Source organism: Procambarus clarkii, chromosome 20 (genome assembly GCF_040958095.1).
Source record: "Procambarus clarkii isolate CNS0578487 chromosome 20, FALCON_Pclarkii_2.0, whole genome shotgun sequence".
In the NCBI taxonomy this organism is placed as follows: Eukaryota; Metazoa; Arthropoda; class Malacostraca; order Decapoda; family Cambaridae; genus Procambarus; species Procambarus clarkii.
The window spans coordinates 45952568-45973172 of record NC_091169.1 but is presented as its reverse complement, the minus strand read 5'-3'; the positions used below and the strand labels follow the sequence as shown (position 1 = coordinate 45973172).

At 43.5% G+C, this 20605-nt stretch overlaps 1 protein-coding gene across 3 annotated transcripts in view; it reads right to left on the bottom strand.

Annotated features, from left to right (window-relative positions):
• Pgant2 (polypeptide N-acetylgalactosaminyltransferase 2) overlaps nucleotides 1–20605 on the bottom strand; it is a 476685-nt gene that overhangs the window by 323917 nt on the left and 132163 nt on the right. For 2 of the 3 annotated variants that reach the window (XM_069327914.1, XM_045737766.2), the window contains one exon: nucleotides 10333–10371. The exons of the other annotated variant lie outside the window; for it this stretch is intronic. In XM_069327914.1, the coding sequence (XP_069184015.1) occupies nucleotides 10333–10371 (39 nt within the window). The remainder of the gene's footprint in view (nucleotides 1–10332; nucleotides 10372–20605) is intronic. 3 annotated transcript variants of the gene reach the window in all.

The window sequence follows — 20605 nt, the reverse complement described above, 5'->3', positions numbered from 1 at the left end:
AAGTAATGACTGCAGTGATGGAGGTGGCCATGAAAGCAGCCACCTCGCAGGAGGCGGCACACTCCACTAGCCAACTGCTGGAAAGGAACAGATCAGTGGTTGCTGTGGGTATTAAAGAGCAGGAAGGATCTAATAGGACAGAGTGGAATGACAAGGACAAAGCAGCAGTGAATGAAGTACTAAAGGCACTAGACATGGAAGGGACTGAGAATAGCATTGAGAAGGTTTTCAGGCTAGGCTGGTACAACAAAGACCGAGACCGAATGATAAAGATAGTGTTTGCAAACGAGAACACAAAGGAGAAGATCCTATCAAGGAAGAGCTCCCTGAAAAACGTGGGAAAATTCAAAAATGTATTCCTCCAGAGAGACATGACAAGGGAGGAGAGAGCCGTGGCAGCAGAAGCAAGGAAGAGGCGCAGGGCGAGAGGGGAAAACCAGGAAGTCACAGCTCCCAACACAACACCCCCAGAGGCGAGGGGGGAACCCACAACCAGCTACCCAGTAACACCAGATGGGAGGACAACCCCGCCTCCCTCCTCTGCATAGAAAACCCCCCTACCCCAAACCCTCCCTGCCCCCACTCAAATGTTCAGCCAAATTTCCCTCCCCCCACACCCAATCCCCACCCTTCTACCCCTCCCCTCCTCCCGAGTCCTCCCTCCCCCCCTTTCCTTCCCGTCCTTCCTCCCCTTTCACCCCATACCCTCCCTGTCCCTCCCCCTTCACTGGATCCCCCGCCCCTCATCCCAGTATCCTCTGAGACCCTGTTATCCACCTCACAGGTCCTCACACCCATGGAACAGCCTCTCCCACCAGCAGAACACTCACCAAGGAGGCGATTTGAGAAGGGACAGAAGAAAGTGAGCCTCAAAGCGATGTACACTAACACAGATGGAATTACAAATAAAGCAAATGAGCTTGGAGAACTGGTACTAGAGGAAAACCCAGACATAATAGCCCTCACAGAAACAAAGATCACGAAAACGATAACAAATGCAGTGTTCCCACAGGACTATTATGTTATGAGGAAAGAGAGGGAAGGAAGAGGTGGGGGTGGTGTAGCTCTGCTGGTAAGAAAAGGCTGGGATTTTGAGGAGATGGATATTCAGGGCTGTGAATGTTTCAGTGACTACATAGCAGGTACTGTAACAAATGGAGGGAAAAAAATTATAGTCGCAGTCATATATAATCCACCACAAAATGACAAGACCTAGACAGGAATATGATAGAAACAACATGGCCACCATTAACATAATAGAAAGAGCAGCTTCTGTGGCTAGCAGGAATGGATCTGGACTACTAATTATGGGAGACTTCAACCATGGGAAGATAGATTGGAAGAACAGAGACCCGCATGGAGGACCAGAAACATGGAGAGCCAAGCTGCTGGACGTGGCAACAAGAAACTTTCTAAGCCAGCACACCAAAGAACCAACAAGAATGAGAGGAGAAGATGAACCAGCAATGCTTGATTTGATATTTACCCTAAATGAATGGGATATAAGGGAAGTTAAGATGGAAGCGCCCTTGGGAATGAGTGACCACAGTGTATTGAACTTTGAGTACCTGGTAGAGCTAGGACTTCTCCCCCCCCCCCAAAAAGAACTAGGAATCAAAAGGCTGGCATACCGAAAGGGGAATTATGAACAGATGAGAAGTTTCCTAAGTGAAATACCTTGGGACACAGACCTCAGAGACAAGTCTGTACAGTGTATGATGGACTATGTTACCCAAAAGTGTCAGGAGGCAGTAAACAGGTTCATCCCGGCCCAAAGGGAAAAATCCGAGAAGCAACAGAAGAATCCATGGTATAATAGGGCATGTATGGAAGCGAAGAAACTGAACAAAAAGGCGTGGAGGAACTTCCGGAATAACAGAACACCAGAAAGCAGAGAGAGATACCAGAGAACCAGGAATGAGTACGTCAGGGTGAGAAGAGAAGCAGAGAAAAATTTTGAAAATGATATAGCAAACAAAGCCAAGACCGAACCAAAGCAACTCCACAGTCACATCAGAAGGAAAACAACAGTGAAAGAACAGGTATTGAAACTTAGAACAGGCGAGGACAGGTATACAGAGAATGACAGAGGTGTGTGAGGAACTCAACAAGAGGTTCCAGGAGGTCTTCACAATAGAACAGGGTGAGGTCACTGTGCTAGGAGAAAGGGAGGTAAACCAGGCGGCCTTGGAGGAGTTCGAAATTACGAGAGAGGAGGTCAAGAGACACCTGCTGGATCTGGATGTTAGAAAGGCTGTTGGTCCAGATGGGATCTCACCATGGGTACTGAAAGAGTATGCAGAGGCACTTTGCTTGCCACTCTCCATAGTGTATAGTAAGTCACTAGAGACGGGAGACCTACCAGAAATATGGAAGACGGCGAATGTGGTCCCAATATACAAAAAGGGCGACAGACAAGAGGCACTGAACTACAGGCCAGTGTCCTTGACTTGTATACCATGCAAGGTGATGGAGAAGATCGTGAGAAAAAACCTGGTAACACATCTGAAGAGAAGGGACTTCGTGACACATCGCCAACATGGGTTCAGGGAGGGTAAATCTTGCCTTACAGGCTTGATAGAATTCTACGATCAGGTGACACAGATTAAGCAAGAAAGAGAGGGCTGGGCGGACTGCATTTTCTTGGATTGTCGGAAAGCCTTTGACACAGTACCGCATAAGAGGCTGGTACATAAGCTGGAGAGACAGGCAGGTGTAGCTGGTAAGGTGCTCCAGTGGATAAGGGAGTATCTAAGCAATAGGAAGCAGAGAGTTACGGTAAGGGGTGAGACCTCCGATTGGCGTGAAGTCACCAGTGGAGTCCCACAGGGCTCTGTACTCGGTCCTATCTTGTTTCTGATATATGTAAATGATCTCCCGGAGGGTATCGATTCATTTCTCTCAATGTTTGCGGACGATGCTAAAATTATGAGAAGGATTAAAACAGAGGAGGACTGTTTGAGGCTTCAAGAAGACCTAGACAAGCTGAAGGAATGGTCGAACAAATGGTTGTTAGAGTTTAACCCAACCAAATGTAATGTAATGAAGATAGGTGTAGGGAGCAGGAGGCCAGATACAAGGTATCATCTAGGAGAGGAAATTCTTCAGGAGTCAGAGAAGGAAAAAGACTTGGGGGTTGATATCACGCCAGACCTGTCTCCTGCAGCACATATCAAGCGGATAACATCAGCGGCATATGCCAGGCTGGCCAACATACGAACGGCATTCAGAAACTTGTGTAAAGAATCATTCAGAACTTTGTATACCACATATGTCAGGCCAATCCTGGAGTATGCAGCCCCAGCATGGAGTCCATATCTAGTCAAGGATAAGACTAAACTGGAAAAGGTTCAAAGGTTTGCCACCAGACTAGTACCCGAGCTGAGAGGTATGAGCTACGAGGAGAGACTACGGGAATTAAACCTCACTTCGCTGGAAGACAGAAGAGTTAGGGGGGACATGATCACCACATTCAAGATTCTGAAGGGAATTGATAGGGTATATAAAGACAGTCTATTTAACACAAGGGGAACACGCACAAGGTGACACAGGTGGAAACTGAGTGCCCAAATGAGCCACAGAGATATTAGAAAGAACTTTTTTAGTGTCAGAGTGGTTGACAAATGGAATGCATTAGGGGGTGATGTGGGAGGCTGACTCCATACACAGTTTCAAGTGTAGATATGACAGAGCCCGATAGGCTCAGGAATCTGTACACCTGTTGATTGACGGTTGAGAGGCGGGACCAAAGAGCCAGAGCTCAACCCCCGCAAACACAACTAGGTGAGTACACACACACACACACACACACATTGAGACCGAGTGATAAAGGTGGTATTCAGGAGCGAGAGAACAAAAGAGGACTTGTTAACAAGGAAGAGAGGACTAGCAAAAGTACCGAAGTTCAAAAAAGTATTCCTGCAGAGGGATATGACAAGGGATGAGAAAATGAGGGCAGCAGCCGTGAGGAGGGAGCGCAGGGAGAAAGAAAGGAATCAGGGAGCCACAACCCCGAGCCCTATAATCCCAAAAGTGAGTGGGGAACCCTCCACAATCAGTTCAACAGACACAGTGAGAGAAGCGCCAGCCCCACCCTCCACCCAATAGACATCCTATGTACCCCAACCCCTGCCATTCCCCCACAAGGTGCCCACCTATGGCACCCTCCCCCATCCCCCCTCCTCAGGATCTTCCTTCTCCCCTATCAACCCCCAGCCCTCCCTTCTCCCCCTCCCCCAAGCCCTCCATTCTTCCCCCCCTAAACCCTCCAATATCCCCCCCTAGGACCTCCCTTCTCCCCCACTCCCCTAAGCACTCCCATCTTCCTCATTCCCCCATCCTTCCCCCCCCCAAGCCCTCCATCCTCTTCTGCCCCCCTTCCCCCCAAGCCTCCCCTTCTCCCACACTCCCCCAAGCCTCCCCCTCTCAAAGCCTCCCCCTCCTCCCCACCCCCAAGCCCTCTTTTCTCCCCAACCCCTCCCTCCTCCACTACCCTCTCCTTACCAGATCCTCCCAGCCCCCACACACCCCAGATCCCCCAGGTCTCCCTTCATAGGCCCTCCCATCCAGGACCCTCCCTGTTTCCCTGTTTCAGGGGGAACCAATAGAAACTGAGAAAGGACAGAAAAGAGTCAATTTCAGGGTGATGTACTCGAACATAGATGGGATTACAAGCAAGGCAAGTGAACTAAGGGAAAGAGCACAAGAAGTGAACCCAGATGTAATCAGACTCACAGAAACAAAAATTTCAGGAATTATAATGAATGCGATGTTTCCCCAGGACTACACTGTAATAAAGAAAGAGACGGAAGGTAGGGGTAGGAGGTGGAGTGTCCCTATTAATGAGAAAGGAATGGAGTTTCAAGGAGATGGTTATCCTGGGCTGCGAGGGATTCAGACTACATAACAGGCACCATGACAATGGGAGGACCAAGAGTAGTAGTAGCAGTGATATATAACCCTCCACCAAACGACAGAAGACCAAGGCAAGAGTATGACAACAACAACATGGCAGTTAACACTATAATTGAGAGGGCAGCCTCTGCTGCCTGTAGAAATAGATCCCATCTGCTCATCATGAGGGACTTCAATCATGGAAGGATAGACTGTGAGAACAAGGAACCGCATGGAGGCGAGGATACATGGATAGCCAAACTATTGGAGGTGGGGACAAGAAACACTTTAAGCCAGCATGTCAGGGAACCCACAAGGATGAGAGGAAACGATGAACCAGTGAGACTCGACCTAGTCTTCACTCTGAACGACTTCGACATAAGGGAAATCGGTTTCGAGGCCCCAGTAGGAATGAGCGACCACAGGGTACTGGCGTTTGAGTATCTGGTTGAAGAAGAGTTATTGAACTCGAGGAGGGGTACTGAAAATAAAAAGACTGGCATTCCGAAAGGGAAACTTTAAGGAAATAAGAACAGATATAAAAGAGGGAAACAGAGCTCTGGGAAAAGACGGCCCGGGGGAAAGACGGCCCAGACATGATGGACTACATCACGCAGAAGTGTAAGGAAGCAGCAAACAAGTTTGTCCCAGTATAAAAGGAAAATGAAATGAAGATGAGAAACCCATGGTTTAATCAGAGATGTAGGCTAGCTAAGCAGCAAAGTGAAAGTGTGTGGAGAAACTATAGGAATAACAGGACACTTGAGAGCAGAGGAAGATACCAGAATGCCAGGAACGCATACCTCAGGTTGAGAAGAGAGGCAGAAGGGCAATACGAAAATGACATCGTAAGCAAGACAAGGACTCAACCTAAATTTCTTAATGAAATTAAGGATAGGGGCAGACGCATTCACCACAAATGACAAGAAATTGTGCGAGGAACTAAATAAGAAATTCCAGGAGGTCTTCACTTTAGAGCAAGGAGAAGTTCCAGAGATAAGATAGGGAATAGTAAACCAGGAACTTACTCACACACACAGTGTGTGTGGATAAGGGAATACCTAAGCAATAGGAAGCAGAGAGTTATAGTGAGGGTGAGACCTCAGATTGGTGTGAAGTCACCAGTGGAGTCCCACAGGGCTCTGTACTTGGTCCTATCCTGTTTCTGATATACGTAAATGATCTCACGGAGGGCATAAACTCATTCCTCTCAATGTTTGCTGACAATGCTAAAATTATGAGAAGGATTAAGACAGGAGGACTGCGTGAGGTTTCAAGAAAACCTAGACAAACTGAAGGAATGGTCGAACAAATGGTTGTTAGTTTAACCCAAGCAAATGTAATGTAATGAAGATAGGTGTAGGGAGCAGGAGGCCAGATACAAGGTATCATTTGGGAGATGAAATTCTTCAAGAGTCAGAGAGAGAGAGAGAGAGAGACCTGGGGGTTGATATCACGCCAGACCTGTCCAGAAGCCCATATCAAGAAGATAACATCAGCAGCATATGCCAGGATGTCCAACATAAGAACGGCATTTAGAAACTTTTATCAGGAATCATTCAGAACTTTGTAAACGACCTATGTCAGACCAATCCTGGAGTATGCAGCCCCAGCATGGAGTCCATATCTAGTTAAGCATAAGACTAAACTGGAGAAGGTTCAAAGGTTTTGCCACCAGACTAGTACCCGGGCTGAGAGGTATGAGCTACTAGGAGAGACTACGGGAATTAAACCTCATGTCGCTGCAAGACAGAAGAGTTAGAGGGGATATGATCACCACATACAAGATTCTCAAAGGATTTGATAGGGTAGATAAAGACATGCTCTTTAACACTAGGGGACACAGGTGGAAATTGAGTGCCCAAATGAGCCACCGAGAAAATTAGAAAATTAGAAAAAAACATTTTTAGTGTCAGAGTGGTTGACAAATGGAATGCATTAGGCAGTGATGCGGTGGAGGCTGACTCCATCCATAGTTTCAAGTGGAGATATGATAGAGCCCAATAGGCTCAGGAACCTGTACATCAGTTGATTGACGGTTGAGAGGCGGGACCAAAGAGCCAAAGCTCAACCCCTGCAAGCACAACTAGGTAAGTACACACCACGCCTCTCAAACAATATATAAGAGGCACTGTGGGGCGGCCCGCGTGGCCCACACATCACTTGGCCCGCACATGGCCCTCATTGGCCCACATTTAACACTGTTAATGACCCTACCCACTAGTTACAATTCGCGCTATGAACACCGCCCTTTACGTTGGGTCTACAATAATTAACGACACTGTTTTTCTTAGACCACTCTTCTTGCCACGATTGGTAATGAATACAAACAAAAAAATATGCGCCACGATGGCCTGTACATGACTTACTCCAGTGAGCTCGTCCACCTGATCCTATCCCCTCTCTCTGACTAACTCACTCTCTCTAACCACAACCATTAAGCACAATCACTATCATGGTAACAGTGATACTGATCTACACATTGTCAACAATTTTACCTCAAAATTAAACTGTTAACATTCTTCCGTGTAATTTTAAGGGCCCAAAAGCCATCGCTGCCAATCTTGAGGTTATCTTGAGATGATTTCGGGGCTTTAGTGTCCCCGCGGCCCGGTCCTCGACCAGGCCTCCACCCCCAGGAAGCAGCCCGTGACAGCTGACTAACTCCCAGGTACCTATTTACTGCTAGGTAACAGGGGCATTTAGGGTGAAAGAAACTTTGCCCATTTGATTCTGCCTCGTGCGGGAATCGAACCCGCGCCACAGAATTAAGAGTCCTGCGCGCTACCCACCGAGGCTACGAGGCCAAAGACGGTGGCAGTTTCTGGAAGCTGTACTTATAAGAAGGTAAGGGAATTATCAGGAGAAACCGCCAAGCTAATACGACTATATGGTATTTGAAGGGTTCAGGATAAGGATTTGGGATGGGACGGGGGGAAGGAATGGTGCCCAACCACTTGGACGGTCGGGGATTGAACGCCGCCCTGCATGAAGCAAGACCGCTGCTCTACCGTCCAACACAAGTGGTAGGAACTATACTTATACGAGAAAAACTACCCACCTTAAACATAGAGAATAAAGACTTCGTTTCCTTACCAACACTCAGACCGAGACCTCACCAAACATGACTGAATAACGGCGTCTCTCCCGAGGTCTTCACACCCACCAGTGTGTTACCTAGTGCTTTACCAGTGTCTAAATGGCCCTTACCTTACCTTTCCCTGTGTTAATTGGTTTTACCCCCCTTACCCTATGCTTGCCTGCCCCTTCCCCATCCCACAAACTACCGACACCCGCATGTGTATTTAACCAAAAAGTGTAAATCTTGTATTCATTCTTTACCTACAGATCTTCCAGAGAGGAAAACACATTGAATACTAAAGTAAATCTTTTAATACTTACCCGTTTCACTTGCCATGAATGGTAACTTTTGGTAAGAATCACAGAGCGCTTACACTGTATCATCAACAACTCCAGCAATGAGGTCATGTTTAACATTTTTCAGCACGAAAATTAACACGTGATGAAAAATATGACAGTCAGACCACGAAGGAAGAATTGAAACAGGAATTTTCACAAGTACTTTCGTATTTAATAATACATCTTCAGAAGGGTATTCTGAAGATGTATTATTAAATATGAAAGTACTTAAGGAAATTTCCTGTTTCAATTCTTCGTTCGTGGTCGAACTATATATATATATGTAATATATATATATATATATATATATATATATATATATATATATATATATATATATATATATATATATATATATATATATTACATTTTCAAAGACTTCACAAATACACAACTGATTAGAACTTGCGTTTCCCTGATTTTATATCTACATTTGAGTGAGGTGGGAAGGGTGATGTGGCATTACATTTGAGTAAGGTGGGAAGGATGATGTGGCATTAGAGGATATTAATAGGGTATTAAAAGTATCAACACAAGACAGAACACGAAACAATGGATATTGAATAGAAGTGTTTGTAGAAAGCCTATTGGTCCATATTTCTTGATGCTTCTATATTGGAGCGGAGTCTTGAGGTGGGTAGAATATAGTTGTGCAATAATTGGCTGTTGATTGCTGGTGTTGACTTCTTGATGTGTAGTGCCTCGCAAACGTCGAGCCGCCTGCTATCGCTGTATCTATCGATGATTTCTGTGTTGTTTACTAGGATTTCTCTGGCGATGGTTTGGTTATGGGAAGAGATTATATGTTCCTTAATGGAGCCCTGTTGTTTATGCATCGTTAAACGCCTAGAAAGAGATGTTGTTGTCTTGCCTATATACTGGGTTTTTTGGAGCTTACAGTCCCCATAAGCTGTAAGCTCCAAAACAGCTTTTGGGGACTGTAAGCTCCAAAAAACCCAGTATATAGGCAAGACAACAACATCTCTTTCTAGGCGTTTAACGATGCATAAACAACAGGGCTCCATTAAGGAACATATAATCTCTTCCCATAACCAAACCATCGCCAGAGAAATCCTAGTAAACAACACAGAAATCATCGATAGATACAGCGATAGCAGGCGGCTCGACGTTTGCGAGGCACTACACATCAAGAAGTCAACACCAGCAATCAACAGCCAATTATTGCACAACTATATTCTACCCACCTCAAGACTCCGCTCCAATATAGAAGCATCAAGAAATATGGACCAATAGGCTTTCTACAAACACTTCTATTCAATATCCATTGTTTCGTGTTCTGTCTTGTGTTGATACTTTTAATACCCTATTAATATCCTCTAATGCCACATCATCCTTCCCACCTTACTCAAATGTAATGCCACATCACCCTTCCCACCTCACTCAAATGTAGATATATATATATATATATATATATATATATATATATATATATATATATATATATACATACACATACATATATATATATATACATACACATACATATATATATATATATATATATATATGTGTGTGTGTGTGTGTGTGTGTGTGTGTGTGTGTGTGTGTGTGTGTGTGTGTGTGTGTGTGTGTGAGTGTGTGTGTGTGTGTGTGTGTGTGTGTGTGTGTGTGTGTGTGAAAGCTTTTGAAGGCGCACAAGACATATATGTGATACAACATTAGGTTATTTAGATGCCATAGGCCTAGCTACTGAAAGTGGTGAGTCTAGGATGCAACGGTGATACTAGTAGTGGTGATGGTGATGATGTTCATCGTTGCGATTGTGATTCTGTTTGTGGTGGTCATAATGATGGTGATAGTGGAGGTGGTGATAGTGGTGATGGTGGTGGTAGTAGCTGACAGTGGTGACGCGGCTAATAAACAGGAAGACATAGTAGGGGGGCTCACCGTGAGGGAGTGGTGATGGTGATAGTGGTGATGGTGATGGGGGTGTGAGTGATGGTGATGGGGGTGATAGTGATGGGGGTGACAAACAGGAAGACACAGTAGGGGGCTCACCGTGAGGTAGTGAGCAGTAGCCTTGCTCCGGGTTGTGTTCTGAGGACCAAAACAGACCAAAATTAGACGCCACACGCACACATCTCTCCCACAAATATTACACTCAATACATACACCTACAATACATTAATGGCATGTGACTAATACACAAATGTGTATTAACATGTTTGTGAATGCAAGAATATACTCTACAATGTGTGTTATATATATGTAAACCTTTTTCAATGATTGCATCTCTTTTCAGAAGCCGAAGCCTAATAATAATAATAACACACAGAACATACATTGTTGTGGCGTCCCGCATCAAGGGATTGTGAAAATTAGAAAAAGATTTAAGGAAATTTCACAGAATCGGTTCCACGGATGAGGCCTGACGGCTGAGTGGACAACGCTCGGGTTTCGTAGTCATAGGGTCCGGGGATTGATCCCCGGCGGAGACGGAAACAAATAGAGGTTCTTTTACCCTGATGCCCCCTGTTCACCTAGCCGTAAATAGGTACCTGGGAGTTAGACAGCTGCTACGGGCTGCTCCCTGGGTGTATGCATATGTGTGTAAAAAAAAAACTAAACACACAACTAGGTGAGTACAGACAAAGCAACTCGAGAATTTGTGAACAAACTTAAACGAGGTGGTTCAGTACAAAGTGGGATTCATCTTACAGTACACACCTTACATCTTACACACCTTACAGTACACACCTTACATCTTACACACCTTACAGTACACACCTTACATCTTACACACCTTACAGTACACACCTTACATCTTACACACCTTACAGTACACACCTTACATCTTACACACCTTACAGTACACACCTTACACCTTACAGTACACACCTTACACCTTACAGTACACACCTTACACCTTACAGTACACACCTTACACCTTACAGTACACACCTTACACACCTTACATCTTACACACCTTACACACCTTACAGTACACACCTTACATCTTACACATCTTACAGTACACACCTTACATCTTACAGTACACACCTTACATCTTACACATGTTACAGTACACACCTTACATCTTACACATCTTACAGTACACACCTTACATCTTACAGTACACACCTTACACATGTTACAGTACACACCTTACATCTTACACACCTTACACATGTTACAGTACACACCTTACACCTTACATCTTACAGTACACACCTTACATCTTACAGTACACACCTTACACATGTTACAGTACACACCTGTAAGATAGGAAGTATACTGGGATTGACACACAACACATGTTCAAAGTTCACAATAAATATTTTACTTATGATTTATATATCTGTTTTTGCATCGAAATTAGGTAATAACATCGTAATAACATGATAAAGTTATGTACGTTTTTAATAGATTCGTTCGATTTCATAGAAATATATAATTCTGGAACACCCTATATATAAATGCAAATGTATATGGGCAAGTAATATTGGAATAGCAATGGGAATAGTAATATTATTAATAGTAATATTCCAAAATTGGAATAGTAATATTGGAATAGCAATATTGGGCAAGTTTATATATATATATATATATATATATATATATATATATATATATATATATATATATATATATATATATATATACACATACATACAGTACACACCTTATATATATATTTTATATATATATGTCGTACCTAGTAGCCAGAACGCACTTCTCAGCCTACTATGCAAGACCCGATTTGCCTAATAAGCCAAGTTTTCCTGAATTAATATATTTTCTGTAATTTTGTTCTTATGAAATGATAAAGCTACCCATTTCATGATGTATGAGGTCAATTTTTTTTATTGGAGTTAAAATTAACGTAGATATATGGCCGAACCTAACCAACCCTAACCTAACCTATCTTTATAAGTTAGGTTAGGTAACCGAAAAAGTTAGGTTAGGTTAGGTAGTCGAAAAACAATTCACGAAAACATGGCTTATTAGGCAAATAGGGCCTTGCATAGTAGGCTGAGAAGTGCGTTCTGGCTACTAGGTACGACATTGTATATATATATATATATATATATATATATATATATATATATATATATACATATATATATATATATTATATATATATATATATATATGTTGTACCAAGTAGCCAGAACGTCGTACTCGGCCTACTATGCAAGGCCCGATTTGCCTAATATGCCAAGTTTTCCTGAATTCATATTTTTTTAAATATTTTTTTCTTATGAAATGATAAAGCTACCCATTTCATTATGTACGAGTTAATTTTTTAAAATTTGAGTTAAAACTAACGTAGATTTTTTTTTTTTTTGAGATATATAAAGGAGTTGTTACATTCTTGTAGAGCCACTAGTACGCGTAGCGTTTCGGGCAGGTCCCTGGAATACGATCCCCGCCGCGAAGAATCGTTGTTACAACCAAGTACTCATTTTACTGTTGAGTTAAACAGATTTACGCCCAGTAAATCCTCCCCGGCCAGGATAGGAACCCATGACAAAGCGCTCGCGGAACACCAGGCGAGTGTCTGACCACTGCACCACGGGGACTAAAGATAGATATATGACCGAACCTAACCAACCCTACCTAACCTAACCTAACCTATCTTACCCTAACCTAAACTAACACAATTAAGTCAATAATATATGTTATTAATAAAATATAATAATAATTCAAATAAACTAATTGGAAACAATTTATTGAAAATATAGAAAATCACTCGGCCTATCAGGCAAATCGGGCCTTGCATAGTAGGCCGAGTAGTGTGTTCTGGCCACTAGGTACGACATATATATTTATATATATGAACAAAGTAATAAAATCAAGGCAGAGGTGTGAGAAGGAGCGCAGTATCTCATGACCACAGGAACGACGCAGAAGGTAATTACTGGCCCCAAACTACTGAACACTGGATCTATTATTTTATTTACAACCAGCACCACACAATTATCTTGGCTATATCGACCACACAAATGGCTAAGAAACGGGGATAATGAAGGTCAAGGAGGCAAGGTTCACACAGCACATTATACCTCCCTCACCAAAGGTGTTCTGGCATAATATAGCACAAAGGTGCACATGAGAAATGACACTATATCAATGAGATATATGATATATAACGTGACTATATAGATGACAATGACGTGAGCGGTGGGTGGCGGCGCCTCACAGCGCCTAGGGGTTGTCTCAGTGTTAAGACAGGCGGACACTTCCATCAGTGGTGTTCCACGAGGTGTAGTACACCAGTTAACTGTATGTGGAATAGTGAAGATGGCCACAGGTGTATAATGACATATGGCCACAGGTGCATAATGATATATGGCTACAGGTGTATAATGATATATGGCCACAGGTGCATAATGATATATGGCCACAGGTGCATAATGATATATGGCTACAGGTGTATAATGATATATGGCCACAGGTGCATAATGATATATGGCCACAGGTGCATAATGATATATGGCTACAGGTGTATAATGATATATGACTACAGGTGTATAATGATATATGGCTACAGGTGTATAATGATAGATGGCTACAGGTGTATAATGATAGATGGCTACAGGTGTATAATGATAGATGGCTACAGGTGTATAATGATAGATGGCTACAGGTGTATAATAGATGGCTACAGGTGTATAATGATAGATGGCTACAGGTGTATAATGATAGATGGCTACAGGTGTATAATGATAGATGGCTACAGGTGTATAATGATAGATGGCTACAGGTGTATAATGATAGATGGCTACAGGTGTATAATGATAGATGGCTACAGGTGTATAATGATAGATGGCTACAGGTGTATAATGATAGATGGCTACAGGTGTATAATGATAGATGGCTACAGGTGTATAATGATAGATGGCTACAGGTGTACAATAGATGGCTACAGGTGTACAATAGATGGCTACAGGTGTATAATGATAGATGGCTACAGGTGTATAATGATAGATGGCTACAGGTGTATAATGATAGATGGCTACAGGTGTATAATGATAGATGGCTACAGGTGTATAATGATAGATGGCTACAGGTGTATAATGATAGATGGCTACAGGTGTATAATGATAGATGGCTACAGGTGTATAATGATAGATGGCTACAGGTGTATAATGATAGATGGCTACAGGTGTATAATGATAGATGGCTACAGGTGTATAATAATAGATGGCTACAGGTGTATAATGATAGATGGCTACAGGTGTATAATGATAGATGGCTACAGGTGTATAATGATAGATGGCTACAGGTGTATAATAGATAGCTACAGGTAGATAATGATATTTGGTTACAGGTGTATAATGATAGATGGCTACAGATATAAGAATAGATGGCTACAGATGGTATAAGAATAGATGGCTACAGATGTTATAAGAATAGATGGCTACAGATATAAGAATAGATGGCTACAGATGGTATAAGAATAGATGGCTACAGATATAAGAATAGATGGCTACAGATATAAGAATAGATGGCTACAGATGTTATAAGAATAGATGGCTACAGATGGTATAAGAATAGATGGCTACAGATGGTATAAGAATAGATGGCTACAGATGGTATAAGAATAGATGGCTACAGATGTTACAAGGATTCTTACCCTCATGGTGGGTAGAGTAAATAGTTCCTAGGCACGGCACGGAACTATTCACTCTACCCACCATGAGAGCAAGAACAAGACCGGAACATAACGATGACAACACAGAAGACACTGCTCAACATAACAGGCCTATTACACCCGATTAATCTTTGTATGTGCTTCGTCCCCTATTATCCCCTATTTATCGCCTATTTATCCCCTTGTTTTTTTCCTTTATTCTACTTATTTTCTCACCTGACCCCGTACTGGTATAAATCTAACGAGATCTGTAATTTCTTATCACTTGAGAATGAACCATGGAGGTTCGAAACGTTGTGCAATTGTATAATAAGTGTAATACATTCTATAGTAATTCACTTTTTTCATCACCTTGAAAAATGAACATGAGTTTTGGAGTACTCCTCTTTCAACTAAACCCTGATGCAAGAATAATAGTTAGAGGGATAGAAGCCCTAAACCAGAAGATAGTAAATACAGTAAATAGATAGTATTTTATATATATATATGTCGTACCTAGTAGCCAGAACTCACTTCTGAGCCTACTATGCAAGGCCCGATTTGCCTAATAAGCCAAGTTTTCATGAATTAATTGCTTTTCGACTACCTAACCTACCTAACCTAACCTAACTTTTTCGGCTACCTAACCAAACCTAACCTATAAAGATAGGTTAGGTTAGGTAGGGTTGGTTAGGTTCAGTCATATATCTACGTTAATTTTAACTCTAATAAAAAAAAATTGACCTCATACATGATGAAATGGGAAGCTTTATCATTTTATAAGAAAAAAAATTGAGAAAATATACTAATTCAGGAAAACTTGGCTTATTAGGCAAATCGGGCCTTGCATAGTAGGCTGAGAAGTGCGTTCTGGCTACTAGGTACGACATATATATATTATATATATATATATATATATGTCGTACCTAGTAGCCAGAATGCACTTCTCGGCCTACTATGCAAGGCCCGATTTGCCTAATAAGCCAAGTTTTCCTGAATTAATATATTTTCTCTAATTTTTTTCATATGAAATGATAAAGCTACCCATTTCATTATGTATGAGGTCAATTTTTATTTATTGGAGTTAAAATTAACGTAGATATATGACCGAACCTAACCAACCCTACCTAACCTAACCTATCTTTATAGGTTAGGTTAGGTAGCCGAAAAAGTTAGGTTAGGTTAGGTAGTCGAAAAACAATTAATTCATGAAAACTTGGCTTATTAGGCAAATTGGGCCTTGCATAGTAGGTTGAAAAGTGCGTTCTGGCTACTAGGTACGACATTATATATATATATATATATATATATATATATATATATATATATATATATATATATATATATAAATATTTTACCCACACTGTGAGAGGGGCCAGAGTACTCCCTGGGTGCATTAATCTCACCATTATTAATGGCCTGAAGCGTTTACTTCCGCCAAGACCCTAGTTACAGATATTGATGACGTCACATCAAAGTGTACCTGCAAATCAATGTCTCATATTTCATATATTGGCACTTATTCAGTTAGGGATGGTTGATCTAGATTACCTTCACACACGAGATACTGCGCATCAAGCTTTATATTATATATATATATATATATATATATATATATATATATATATATATATATATATATATATATATATATATATATATATATATACTTCTCTCGTCTCCTTTCTAAAGAGTACATGTTGAGAGCTTTGAGAGGGTCGCAATAATATAGATGTGTTGTCGTGTGTATGCGTGCCGTGTATGTTCTGTGTTCCCTCTAGTTCTAAGATCTCTCCCGCTCTGAAAGGGGAAGAGAGTACCGAGCAGTACTCAAGACGGGACAGCACCAGTGCTTCCATAATACCCCTATAGAAGGTTACTAAGGCAACACAATACCTTTCTGATCAATGTGTATACTTTTGTGCTGAACTTTGGTATTTAGTTATTTATTTAGTTATTTTAGAGGCGGGTACAGGAACAGACGCCTGTTGACTCCTGCTGCAGGCTGACAGTGTTCCCTTCCCACAGCTCATGGTAAGCTTTACACATTAGTTTCCCTGGAATAAATTGATATAAATCGTTACAATTCTGGCTGGACTGAAAATAATTTTGAAGTAATTCCGAGGAGCAATATCTCGTTGCCCGGTCTCTGATCAGGCATCCGAGTTGAGGGTCTGATCAAGTAGACTGTTACATGCCACTACACGCAGCCTGGTTGATCACCCTTTGGAGGTGCTTATTGAATTCCCTTTCCAGCACAGACGTCGACAAGTTAGGAGCCTTATGTTTAGCGGGGGGGGGGGGGAGACTATCAGGGGAAAGCGCAAAGCCACCACGTCTATATAGCACTTGGAAGGGGTAAGAATAAGGATTTGGGATGGGACGGGAGGAGGAAATGGTGCCCAACCACTTGGACGGTCGGGGATTGAACGCCGACCGTCCTAGTGGCTGGAGAGTGGAGCCGACCTTCCTTGTGGAAGCGAGACCGTCGCTCTACCGTCCAGCCCAAGTGGTTGGACAAGGTTCCTGAAGGCTGCAAACTACTTATCAAAAGCTGTGACACATTGTTTCATATCCTTAGGACAAGGGGACCTGTGACAACCTGCCGGCTTCCTGTTCTCGTCGAGGCCTCTAGAGAGATGGTGGTCCTCAAGTAAATTCAGGTAAACAAGTGGGGAGCCTTCAGGTACCTACAAGACGCTGGTACCTGCAAGACGCTGCATGGTACCTGCAAGACGCTGCATGGTACCTGCAAGACGCTGCATGGTACCTGCAAGACGCTGCATGGTACCTGCAAGACGCTGCATGGTACCTGCAAGACGCTGGTACCTGCAAGGTAGCTGTAAGACGAGCCTCAGCCGCCCCTGGGCAAAGTTTGAGGGGAAGTTATCTTGAGATGATTTCGGGGCTTAGTGTCCCCGCGGCCCGGTCCTCGACCAGGCCTCCACCCCCAGGAAGCAGCCCGTAGCAGCTGTCTAACTCCCAGGTACCTATTTACTGCTAGGTAACAGAGACATCAGGGTGAAACAAACATTTTGCCCATTTGTCTCCGCCTCCACCGGGGATCGAACCCGGAACCTCAGGACTACGAATCTGAAGCGCTGTCCACTCAGCTGTCAGGAAGAACTATACCTATTTTCTATATTTTGCAGGCAAGAAAAGTACCAAAATAACACCTCCAAAGAACCCAAAACCCCACCAATGATCACGTGGTGTTACTCCCGAGCGTTAGACTGAGCACCAGTCGCTCTATCATCCTGCCACTGTCAATTATTATGTCTCCTCACCTCCGCTCGTCACGTGAACACCACTAAAAAACTCATTTAAATTTTAAGTCGTAAATATAAAAATATATATAGCTTGTAATTTGAGTGGTAACATATTGGCAAAACATAGCATCCAACACGGAGGGTCAGACACGCATAGATGACAATATGGAATTATATTCCAAATATAACATAAATTGAGAGTAATTTACATATTTTATGAACAACACTGAATATATAAGATAAAAACGCAACAGTTGGGCATAAATAAGAACATAATGTGAGTTGTGCGTCATCCACAGGACCAGACGACGAGGCTATATACACTAGTTCTGTGGAGCCCATGCTACACCGATCTGTCCTCAACACCACTTATATACATATCCTATATACATACATATAAATATATAGTTAAGAGAGGCAGGGAGGGGGTGAGGTAGAGAGGCAGGGAGGGGGTGAGGTAGAGAGGCAGGGAGGGGGTGAGGTAGAGAGGCAGGGAGGGGGTGAGGTAGAGAGGCAGGGAGGGGGTGAGGTAGAGAGGCAGGGAGGGGGTGAGGTAGAGAGGCAGGGAGGGGTGAGGTAGAGAGGCAGGGAGGGGTGAGGTAGAGGGGCAGGGAGGGGTGAGGTAGAGAGGCAGGGAGGGGTGAGGTAGAGAGGCAGGGAGGGGTGAGGTAGAGGGGCAGGGAGGGGTGAGGTAGAGGGGCAGGGAGGGGTGAGGTAGAGAGGCAGGGAGGGGTGAGGTAGAGAGGCAGGGAGGGGTGAGGTAGAGAGGCAGGGAGGGGTGAGGTAGAGAGGCAGGGAGGGGTGAGGTAGAGAGGCAGGGAGGGGTGAGGTAGAGGGGCAGGGAGGGGTGAGGTAGAGAGGCAGGGAGGGGTGAGGTAGAGAGGCAGGGAGGGGTGAGGTAGAGAGGCAGGGAGGGGTGAGGTAGAGAGGCAGGGAGGGGTGAGGTAGAGAGGCAGGGAGGGGTGAGGTAGAGAGGCAGGGAGGGGTGAGGTAGAGAGGCAGGGAGGGGTGAGGTAGAGGGGCAGGGAGGGGTGAGGTAGAGGGGCAGGGAGGGGTGAGGTAGAGAGGCAGGGAGGGGTGAGGTAGAGAGGCAGGGAGGGGTGAGGTAGAGAGGCAGGGAGGGGTGAGGTAGAGAGGCAGGGAGGGGTGAGGTAGAGAGGCAGGGAGGGGTGAGGTAGAGAGGCAGGGAGGGGTGAGGTAGAGAGGCAGGGAGGGGTGAGGTAGAGAGGAAGCCAGGATGAAAGACAAGGGGTCTAGGATGCCAACAATACATAATTAGAAGATAGATTACAGAGCAGAAAATCACCACGAAAAAGTTCATTACACTGGAAGTAAAACATTAAAACAGGCACACCATCATCTGGGAGTGTATGTATGCATGCCACACAACATTCATCTATGGACATCCCTATACATTTAATTATGTGTGAAGAACCTTACCAACATTTGCAGCTTCCTACCAAGACAGAGTAAGCTCAACTCCACACACGCACACACAGTGGGCGCTGGTGGCTGAAGTGTACAGCACGCTGGATACGTAGCCTTGTGGTCAGGGGATCGATTCCCGGTGAAGGCAGAAACAAAAATGGGCAGTTTCTTTCACCCTGATGGCCCTGTTATCTAGCAGTAAATAGGTACCTGGGAGTTAGATAGCTGTTACGGGCTGCTTCCTCGGGGGTTGGAGAGGGGGTGTGTTGGGAAAAAAATTTGTTATAGTAACAGTTGATTGACAATTGAATGGCGGGCCAAAAGAGCAGAGCTGCACCCCGCAAGCACAAGTAGGTGAATACAACTAGGTGAATACGCACACACACACAAACAGGGATCCCTCTTTAATCCCTCAGGGTTCAGTCCTTGGACCTATACTGTTTCTGATATATGTAAATGATCTCCCAGAGGGAATAGAATCGTTCCTCTTATGATGTACAAATTATGAGGAGCATTAAGACAGAGGAAGATAGTATGAGGCTACAAGATGACCTAGGCAAACTGAAGGAATGGTCCAACAAATGGCTACTAAAGTTCAACAAAGGTAAATGTATGGTAATGAAACTAGGAGGAGGAAATAGGGGGCCAGACACGATACCGAATGTGAGATGAAGTTCTTCACGAAACGGACAGAGAGAAAGATCTGGGAGTTGATATCACAATAAACCAAGTTTCCTGAAGCCCACATCAAAAGAATAACATCGGCGGCGTATGCGAGACTGGCTAACATCACAACTGCTTTCAAAAACCTGTGTAAGAAATCTTTCAGAACCTTGTATACCACGTATGTAAGGCCATTTCTGGAGTATGCGACCCCAGCATGGAGCCCGTACCTTGTCAAGCACAAAACGAAGCTGTTAAAAGTTCAGAGGTATGCCACTAGGCTTGCCCCAGAACTAAGAGACACAAGTTACGAAGAAAGGCTACGTAAACTGAA